This window comes from Rhinatrema bivittatum, chromosome 1 (genome assembly GCF_901001135.1).
Source record: "Rhinatrema bivittatum chromosome 1, aRhiBiv1.1, whole genome shotgun sequence".
NCBI lineage: Eukaryota > Metazoa > Chordata > Amphibia > Gymnophiona > Rhinatrematidae > Rhinatrema > Rhinatrema bivittatum.
Window position 1 is genome coordinate 308,630,756 of NC_042615.1, and position 10,907 is coordinate 308,641,662.

At 40.1% G+C, this 10,907-nt stretch overlaps 1 protein-coding gene across 5 annotated transcripts in view; it reads left to right on the forward strand.

The window, feature by feature from the left end:
* The window catches only part of PPP3CA (protein phosphatase 3 catalytic subunit alpha), a 728,982-nt gene extending 719,495 nt beyond the window's left edge, over positions 1–9,487 (forward strand). For 3 of the 5 annotated variants that reach the window (XM_029597060.1, XM_029597061.1, XM_029597063.1), the window contains 2 exons: positions 2,858–2,887; positions 8,111–9,487. In XM_029597060.1, the coding sequence (XP_029452920.1) occupies positions 2,858–2,887; positions 8,111–8,307 (227 nt within the window). In that variant the 3' untranslated portion in view covers positions 8,308–9,487. The remainder of the gene's footprint in view (positions 1–2,857; positions 2,888–8,110) is intronic. The other 2 variants (XM_029597062.1, XM_029597064.1) reach the window with 1 other exon arrangement.
* The last annotated feature ends 1,420 nt before the right edge of the window (positions 9,488–10,907 follow it).

Here is a 10,907-nt window from a genome sequence, read left to right on the forward strand (position 1 = left end):
GGCTATGATAGAATATTTTCAGAGTTTTTCCACGCATGATTATCCCTATCTGAAGAAGTCAAATATAGGGCCTCATTTTCTAAAGTATCGCAGGCCTGCGATACTTTAGGTAATGAGGGGCGGGGGGCCAAAACGGGGGGCGGTCCTACGCTAGCCGGCAGCGATCGCACCACTGCGGTGCGATCGCTGCCGGTTTTGCACCCAATAGCACCACCATAGAAGGTGTAGCTATTGGGCGGTGACGCCCCAACTCCTCCTCTTCTGGGGCCAACTCCGCCCCCATCTTGGTATCGCACGCGATAAGGGACTTTTCGCGTGTGAAACGTCCCTTATCGCATGCGATCCGTCTGGTAAATGACTCCCATAGTTTGTGAGATTGCACAAATTATTGAGAAATGTTTTTGGTGTGTGGTTGGGATATTTCCCTAGCAATTTGGATTTATTTTTTTTGATGTACCTTAGCTTTACATATCTGTACCATAATTCTTCTCACTTTAGAGCAATGGCATTTTTTTTTCTACAAAAAGAATCAAAGCTTCTCCTTATTTTCTTTTTTCATTTATGAAAGTATATTTATGGTATAGATTTTCAGTGATTTAGATGGTGAACACAAAGCACAGTGAAGGTTTAAACGCCATGTTATGAGAGTTTGGATGCTGATCACAAGTGTCGGGAAGAGTCAAATTCCTTGGCATTGGTTTGAAGAACTCGTAGCGTTTCATTCCAGGAAAGAACCACTCCATCTTTATTTTATACCTTCGAGCATACGGTTTTCATGGAAAGTGACATACTGAATTGTGCAGATGGGGAAATGTCACCCCCCTCCCCCATATTACTCATTAAATAGAGTAATGAGAACCAGACCAAAATTACTGTGGATCCTTGCACATTTGTGAATTGATCTACTCTTGCTTTTATCACATAAGTGCATCCAGTGGCTGGATTTAGAGCCCATGATTGCAGGTTTCTGCAAAGAGCCCTGGTGCGTGACCCTGTGTAAGGGCTGTCACTGCAAAAATCAAATAGACGTGAGTTGGGAGGAGAATTAAACTACTGGAAGAAGTCTTTAGGTAGTGAATGAAGGCTCATGGTGCCAGTTCCCAACTGGAAACCCAAAGGAAAGAGAGGAAATTGCCAGGTCAAAAACATTTTAAAATTAAGATTTTAAAATATATGCCCAACGTGGCATCCTGTGAAACTTTCAGTTGTGTATTTCTAATGAATTGTGTTATACCCACCTAAATAAATCAGCCATATTTTCATTAATACAGATGCATATACTGATTTGTCGTCTTAGCAAATATCTGGTCGAGTCTTCATGACCATAAGAATAGAAACATTCTCTTAATTCAGACTATCAAATACAAATGCTGCTAAACGCTATGCGTGCTTACATGTTGTCTAAAGTGTACCGGACATCACCAGCCAATGCCCTGTCTGGTTATACTTTTTTAGCAATGTTGATTTGGGCAATGACTTCAGCTTTTAAATCTTGTATTGCACTGTGCGCATTCAGATTGGATTTTTAGGCTAGGATTCTTGTCATAGAATCTTATGGACCGGCAGTGTAAATTAACATAACCTTTTTGTGGTAACTGATGAAAAAAAAACAACAAATTGGCCGGTAATATGAGGTTTACTAGCATATATGTGGCACACCCAGGCAAAGGGACACTCTTCTATCAAAAAGTGAGAAACAGACACAAGCATTCAGTACACTCCACACATATATATATATGTTAAACAGCTGTTTTATGGGAAAAAGAAGTGCTAGTATAAGCCTTAAAAATTGCTTCCTCTTATAATGGTACCAGAATGGATCATTCAGTGGCCTAGAACAACTCCCAAATACGCTAAAGGCTTGGGAGGCAAGTGCGATAAGAATATGAATGTTTTGGTTGGCAAGTAGGCGAGCTCTAGGTAAAGAACAAGTTTTGTAGGTTTGCTCAGAAGCCCGGAAAACCATAAACAGACAGGGGTAGATATTCACAAGCTAATTAGATGGATAACTAAAAGGTTATCCATCTAAATGGCTAAGCTGCTATTTTTAAAATCGTAACGGGCTATATTCTAGTCGGATAAAGAGTTTTGCGGCCAGAATATAGCCAGTTAGGTTGGGGGTAGCCGGGGATGGCAAATAGGCATTTCTGGGAGGAGTGGAGTTAGCCAGTTAGGTTAACCAGATAACTCTAATATTCAAGGTTACCTAGTTATTTAACCTAACTGGCTAACTCTAGCCGCACTGTAGAGCTGGTCTAAAGTTAGCCAGAGACACCGATCCGCCCAACTTTAAAATATCCGGATACGTTTAGCGACTGAATATGGACCCCAGAAATATTTGGTGCGCCAAAAGTGGAATTCTTTTGTTTTGTTTTTTTTTTTCATTTTGCTGCATCACATCTAGTCATCTACCAGGAGCAAGTGGTGCTGGGAGCCCGGGTCTGAAGGCTGACTTAAGAAGCTTGCATAAAAGAAATCCATTTTTTTTACAGAAAAAAATGCACTTGCTTTACAGTTCAACCCGTGTGTCAAAAGAAACATCACAAAAATAGGAGAACTGTTGTTTTTTTTTAGGGGGAAGTTTTTTTTGCGTCTAAAATGAAACTGTGGTATTTATAATTCCTTCAGTTACCAAAAAAAAAAAAAATCCTGCTGTATTACATGGCCCAATCCAGTCTGCAAAGTGTCCTTATAATCTGTTCTTTCCGTAGCCTTTGTGTTGTCTTATGTGCCAGAATCCAGCACTTACAGTAACACAAGTATATTAGCTCCTTTGCTGCTCGCTGACTTGTTCTGAGAGTTAAAATCCTCTGCTCATTTTTCTCATCCATTTTGCAACCCCTTCTCTTCTCTTCAGCTACTGTTGAGGCTATTGAGGCTGATGAAGGTAAATTGGGCAGCTCTCTTTCTGTTGTTGCTGCAACAGATAAGGGCTCTGTTGGGTGTATTCATTTTGCTGTAGCTTGTACAGAATGTGTGGGTGTTGGGCTAACTAGTGTGGCTCGGTATTAACCAAAGTATGCTTGCTTTAAAGGGGAAATGTTCTTGATTTGCGTTTGTACTGTGTTCTGATCTAAAATAAGAACAATTGTCTATTATCCCCCCTCCCCCCCAAAAAAAAAAAAAACCAGAAGGGGGGAGGGTTGGAGAAGCAGTTTATTATGTGCTATGAGCTTGAATCCTTTTGCAACCTTTAAATACTTCAAGAAGGTTTTGGTAAAGGAAAAAAAAAAATCTTCCCGGCTTACAGATATTTTGGAGCCTATGCACTAAAGCTTACGCTGAGCCCATGCACGTCCTATTGTCACGGGTACACTAGAAATAGCCTGCGCACGCATTCAAATGACCAAAATGATATGCAGGTGAGGGTGAATGTGAGCAATCCTGGGTACATGTAATGCAGCTAGGCGGGCGCATTCAGGGCATGCAGCAGTTTGCAGGAGGGCTCTCACATCCTTCCTGCCAGTAAAGATGGGAGCCCGCTGGTATGATAGGAAGAAAATATTCTGGAGGGGAAGGAAGCTTTGGAAGAATTTGCTCTATTTTAGCTGCAGGCTTGCGCTGCATCAGGAGGTTTGTTTTTTTTTAATGGTAGTGGAGGGGCCAAGGCTGAATCAGAATTTGTGGGAAAAGGATCCCGGTTGCATCAGGGGTTTAGGGGTGAGAGGCGTACACTGCATCCAAGGTTTGTGGGAAGGCTTGCAGGCTTCATCAGGGGTTTGTGGGGGAGGATCTGCATTGCATCAGGGGTTTGTGGGGGAGGATCTGCATTGCATCAGGGGTTTGTGGGGGAATGTCATCTCTTGTGCTGACTGGCCCTTCTCCTTCAGACCAGTTAGCATGAGGGACTGGGAACTTTGAGATGCAGCTTAGGCACCTGCTAAAAGGCCCATGCACTTCTTAGTGTGTGCACACGGTGTATCTATTTAGCTTAATGAATCACATGCTAAGTCAGTTTTTAGCTTACACATGCAGGGACTGTAGCTTTGAAACAGCCGCGTGGGTGCACTGCCTCTGACTCGTAAGCCGCGCGGGTGCACTGCCTCTGACTTTATAAGGGATATGTGCCGATTCCATAGGGAGTTTTCCCAGTTTCTTCCCAGTTCACCTAGTTATGGGGTAGGGCTTCTAAACTCCCCTAGTTTAATAGTGTCCCTTTCCCCAATAGTCCCAAGCCTTAAAATCCTGCTGACTAGCCTAGATGTTTCTATTTTATTACTTAGATGCCTTCCATAGCAGTAGTGGTTACGTTCAGGGGACCCCAGTGCGTGCTTTTGCACATAAATACATGCACATTCCATGTTATGGTCCTGGATGGCCCATGGCCTGCCCTTTCCCCATCCAGACCACCCCCAGGCCCCGCCCCTTTATGAGCTCTCTCACTTGTGCGCATACCAGGAGATATGAGTGGACACGGACGGCTTTTAAAATCCGCTCAGCGCATGCCGGCCAGACATACTTGCGTAGCTCCTGCTTTTGGCACACACTAGGCTTTTAAAATTCACCCCTAAGACGGTTACTTTCAAACAGACACGTGGGCACATACTGACGTGTATGCATCTGCACACACCCAGCGACACGGCGATTTTATAACATGCATGCACGTGTACACCCAATTTTAAATGGGCACACACCTAGACGCATAAATCCCGATTTTACCGCGTAACTCATGTCATTTTATAACAGGCGCATGTCCATGCCATTGCCAGCTTTACCAGTTCTTCCACCAGTTTGCCCAGTTAATAGCTAGATTGTACCCCCCTCCCCGGTTTAATAGCCTGCACTCTTCCTAGCTACTCTAGACCCTTTAAACTGTTAGAAATGGCTAGTTAGTTTTACTTTTTTTAAAGTTATACCTCCTCCATAGCAGAAATAAACTTACACGGCTCTGGACTTGAGCACGCGCCCGGGCGCATAAGTATTTACAAGCATATCACTTGGCCATGCCCAAGAACGTCCATACCCCACCCAGACCACTCTTCTTTCTGAAATCAAGTGTGATGTGTGCGCAGTGGGAGATGCCCGCTCATCTGGGCAGCTTTTAATAATTGGTTGGCGCGTGGATCCCCCAGTTGATGTGCACACTGGGCTTTTAAAATCTACCTCTTAAACTTTTAGCAGGTACTTACTAAACGTTTTTGTGTGAGCTTTAGTGCATAAGCCCCATAGATCCTTAAGGATTATTGTTTTTGGAAATCCTCTGTTACAGTTCATCACCTTGACATGACTCTTTAAAAAATGAAGAATCACTAACCAGCATTACTGGTTAACTTTAACCAGCATTACTGGTTAATGACTGCATTAAGTACATTCCATTAACCTCTGTTCCCGCGATACCTAATTTGGCCCAAAGATGAAATGACTCGCCACCACAGAAAACCTGCCTTATTTTGCAAATACAGGTGCTTTCATTGATCCTTTTAAGTTAATCATTACAAAGTCATCAGCAAATTAAGAAGTATGGGAAAATCTCAAAATCTGCTTCCATATAAAAGAAGGGGATAATAAAAAAAAAAGTATTTTTTGTTTTACATAGATTTTCAGTTCCCCTTTAAAACAAAGGTTTTTTTCAGTTGTATTTTGTTCTTACAAAACAAATTAAACAAGGAATTTATACAGCCTTTGGTACAAAATGTACTGCTTGCTTAAGACACTAATTTGGTTATGATTGATTTAATGTAATAAGCCAATTCTAGAACATGTACGTGAGAGAAAATACAACTGCTTTCTAAATAGCAGTGAAAGAGCTGCTATTTATGTTGGAATCATCTATTCCTCTGCAAATTCTAATCAGCAGTGTGCATTCTTGTTGACAGTTTGGCTGTTTTCTGTGATTTCTGTGCCTGTGTTGTGTGTAGTATACTATTGATGTAAATTGCTAATACTCGTCTGACCAGCAACAGCAGCAATACACAATCTCAATGCTAGGAAATTTTGTCTGCTAATAAAAGTAAAAAAAAAAAAAAAAGTGAGCCACGTGCCAGAAAAACATATTCATCAAATTAAACACTGTGTATGGTGTTTGCCAGTGGTTGGTTAGCTTCAGCAATTACTGTGTAATTTACTGCCACTCTTAAAATGGTACCTTTTTAAAAAAAGCCATTAAAATTTAAAAAACATTTTTAAAGTTAGGTTTTGGTTTTTGCCAGAACAGAAGGCCAGAATATCAGCTTAACACTGCCATCACTGAACTTGTTTTATCAGGGTTTGAGTAAACATTGCGGGGAGGGGGATATTAAACGCACTTGAGGTTTTTATACGTAAATGGTGGGTGTTGGTTATTGTGATGTAACAAATGAAAGACGATTCCAGAAGCTTTGCATTGGCCTTCAGTCTTTTTTTTTTTTTTTTTCTTTTCATTCTCACTCCCTTTCCTATCCCCGCCACCCTCCCTCAACTGATCATCTCTGTGCTTTTCAAGTTTATGCTGAAATGTATAATTTTTAAAAATAAATGTATCTTAAATTTTGATTTAAGTATGGAGTGTCTGTATAAGTGTCCAGCAGAGCTCATTTCAAGTACGAAAAAAAGGCACTGCTCATCAGCACAGGAGTGATTGGAGGAGGCTCAGCAACCGGCCTGCTTTCTCGGCTCCATAACTGAACGTGAACTCCTGTTTTGATGCGGTGGTGTTTTCTAAGAGGCTTCATATAGAAAAGGGGAGTCCCACCAGCATCTGGAAGGACTATCAGGAAATAGATGTTTTCTTTCTTGCAGGATCTGTTTCACACCGAGCGCTTTGATTCCATAACTGTTCCTGCATTTTGATCAATTTACTCTCTTCTGTTCTCTTCCCACCTGCCTCTCCCTCCCTATACCAACCTGTTGACAGACTTCCTGATAACTAACACAAAGTTGCTGCAGTATGCCACTCTGAGATTTAAAAAAAAAAAAAACAAACAAAAAACCAAAAGCCTAACAACAAAGCTAGCATTTGGAACACAGAATATTTATTAAATTACCGCAAGAGAAAAGTGCACAATTAAATTACCCCAATGGTTTCTGAAAAATGTGTTACCGGACAACATTCTGTAGGCCGCACAAATAAACCTTTTCTGAATCTTCAAGTGCTTCAGCTCATTGCAGCAGCAATAACTGTCAACAATTGGTACCTGCTGACAGCAGTGTGGGCCCGTGTAAGTTGAGAGTGGAACTGTGCAGTGGACGGGTGAAAGGCGATTTTGAATGGCTGCCATTTTATAACAGCCAGAGAAATCTCATAAACCTTCTGCTTCATAATACTGTGTAATGCATACTTGGGGGAAGGGAACGTGTGTAGGTAGGTTGAAATTACGTGCAGACTTGAGGGGTGTGCGTGCAGATAAGCAGACAGAGACAGTGAAGGAAGTTTAAGGGGGGAGGTGGTGGAAACAGGGAACGGAAGGCCTAAACTTTAAAAAGGAAATAAAGTAGTTTTTGTTTACCAGTTTTATTCACAGACGATATGTTATACAGATATTTAAGAAACTGCCCTTCTGCAGTCTTTACTCATGATTATGAACTATTTTTTTCATTTAAAATTTTAGCAGGCCTTAGAAGGGGCTGAGTTATGATTCACCTTCCTGCTTGTCTATTAGAACCATAGTTGAGAAACATGGATTTGTATGTGGACTCGAAGGAAAAAGCTCCATGGTACTAAAAGTGCCAGCTTTGGGCAGCGCATTGTTAATTTTGGTTTCAGTTTTAGTCGATACCAGAGAAATTGGTAATCCTAATATAGTAATCGCTTCTATTGTCACATTGCCACAAGTTAGGCAGTGGGGTACTGCTATACTAAACTACCGGTATATATTTTCTGGTGTACCCTGAGCTGCCTTCAATTTAAATTATATTCTCTTGTCGGTTTCATAATATTCAGAGTTGAGCTCAATAGATACTAGAATTTGGTTTGCTTGGCAGACATTGTTTGTAAGAGATAAGCTCTTGAAAATTAAGCTTCTCCAAGTGCACTGTCTACTTTAAAAAAAAAAAAAAAAAAAAGGTATTTCAAATAAACTTCATCCTGGAGTTCGTTAAAGAGGGAATTATCCATTAACTGGTAAATTAATGAGCAGAAGACAAACTTACTTTTTTGTTGTGACTTTTCCTTACATTTTTTTTTCTTATTTAGCTATCAAAGGATTTTCACCACAGCATAAGATCACTAGCTTCGAAGAAGCCAAAGGCTTAGATCGAATCAACGAGAGGATGCCGCCACGCCGGGATGCCGTGCCTTCCGATGCCAACCTTAACTCCATCAACAAGGCCATCTCCTCAGAGACGAATGGCACCGACAGCAATGGCAGCAACAGCAGCAATATTCAGTGACCACTTCCTGTCTTTCTTTTAATTAGCTGCAGGGCATGATGGGATTGCTGCACTTCAGCAGTTGGATGTTCTTGCCTCTGATGATAGCTGCTTGCTCTGGGGGCCAGGTGTTGGATTGAGTTTACAATATCATAAAAAAAAAGAGGTAGTAAACTATTTTTTATGAGGGATAAACACCCCTCATTTGGATATGCCTTTAAATGCTTGTAAAAAAAAAAAAAAAAAGAAAAACAAACAAACAAACAAAAAAAAAAGAGACCTATAGCGCTGGTTTGTATTGGAGAGTTAGGGGAATGAACATGTTTTCCTACTGCATTGGGAACTTCTAGATGCGTTACTTAAAAGGCCTTTAATTATGTTACTGGACATAAAACTTGTGTCTGATTTCTTACTAACTCTATTGTACGTTTACAGTTGCAGCACTAAAAACCACAGACATCCAAACCTTTTTAACATGATGATGTACAAACTAAATAAGGACTATTTATTGATAATGTTTTGCTACTCTTGTCAGACAACCGCTCCAAAATGAATTAGGCAGTCTTAAAAAAATAAAAATAAAAACAAGAAAAAAAACCATGACAAATTAAAAAAAAAAAACAAGGAAAACAGGAATGTCACAGATTCGTTTAAAAAATGCCAAAAAAAGGAACATTTAATTTTGTATAGACTATGCTTACCTCAGGTTTCTTTAGTGTGCTTGAATGCCCTTCTTTCTATGTAACATTCAGCTTACTCATTTGAAAGTGAATAGCATTTTATTTCCTTTAAGCTTAAAGAAACTGGAATAATGATAACAATTATATTTTTTTTTTTTGCTGTTATAATAGGGATTTTTTTTTGGGGGGGGAAAGAGTAAATCAAGTCTTGATTGTGGCTTGCTGACTTTAAATATTTATGAGTGGTGCATTTTTAAGTATAGTGAAGAAGACACCATATTAAGTGCAGTGAAAAAGGCTTCTATATTCTGTAAAAATAAAAAATCTGCATATGCATGTTTTTTAATACAAAAATGGCTGTATAGGCCTATATGGGACTGTATTGCGCTTAGTGGTCTGACTTATACTGGAAATGTATGTATACTGGCCTACTTTATATTCTCTAAAAAAAAATGCTTAATGCCTTTGAAATTTTGTAATCAAAAAAAAAAAAGCTTTGAAAAATCTAAAGGGGGAGAAGATTCTTAAAAACATTTTTAACAGACGCTTGTAGTGCACATATAGATGGTTAGCATGTTTAGCAAACCTTGTGAAATTAAAATAAGTTTGTGGTTACATGTGAAACTCGAAATGCATGAGAACTGTTAGTGTCATACAGGTTTAGTCATTTTGTTCTGTTCTGTCATGTGCCACAATGTGTAATTTTTTCACTTTTTTCCCTTTGTATATCAGTTCTGGGTTATTACTGCTTCATCCTCAGTGAAAGACAATGACAGGAAATAACCAACAGTCCATTGATATTTTTTAACAATTGTATAAGTGCCCAAGTAATTCACTACAGCCTAAAGCCTTGCCTTTGTAATTTGATTCTGAGATGTTGGCAATGGAAGCATGCACTTGTAACAATGGAAAAAAAAGCATTTTATATTACTACTCAATAAACTGTGCATGAACTCAAAATGTTCTTATTGCCTTGCTCATTGTCTGAAGCACCTGCCTTACAAAAATGTTCATAGTTTTTATTTACCAAGATCATGTTGTCTTGTTTTGATATAGTACACACTTTACTCTTTGGGGCGAATTTTAAAAACACGGCACGCGCCAAAGCCGGGAGGTACGCGCAGAAGTCAGGCTAAGGTGCCCCGCTCGGATGTTGAAAGTACACGCGTATCTCCAGCTACATGCATAAAAAATATTTCTAAAAAAAGTGGGGTCTGGGTGTGGTCTTTTTGGGACATGGGTGTTCCAGAATTTATGAATTAAACCAATGCATAAATGTTTAACACACACAAACTCACGCCTTAGTCCCCTACCGCTAACTTTACTTCTGCTATAAATGACGTGTAAGGTCCTGCAACAAAAAACTAGGCTAGTCAGCAGGGTTTTAAGGTTTGGGGGCTAACAGGATAAAAGGGAGGCTAATTAACTGGGGGAGTTAGGAAGTCCTATCCTTTACCTGGGAGAAGTGGGAACGACCTGGAGAAATTGTAATTGCGGCAGCACGCATGTCTACTAAAATCCCCCCACTTACGCGGGAGAGGCAGTAATTGCACATACATGCATGAAACATAAAATTGTGCGTACAGCCGATTTTATAACATGCACGCACATACGTTATAAAATGACCGTGTGTACATGTATGCCCACATAGCTGTTTAAAGTTACTGTCCCTGTGTATACTTTTACACACACGGGGAGAAGCAGTCCAGGGAGAGAAGACTGGGCAGGATTGGGGGTTAAACGCACACTTTTTTATTTTAAAAAGTATGGAGGCAGTTTTCAAAGGAGTTGCACGTGTAAATGTAACATGCTTGTGGGAATGAGCGAGGATTCCCACAGGTCTGGAGACAAAACTGGTCTGACTCCAGCATTTCTTAAAACACTTGTTTTTATTAACACTTCACAATACACAACAGTAGACTGTCTTCCCTTCAGAACAGT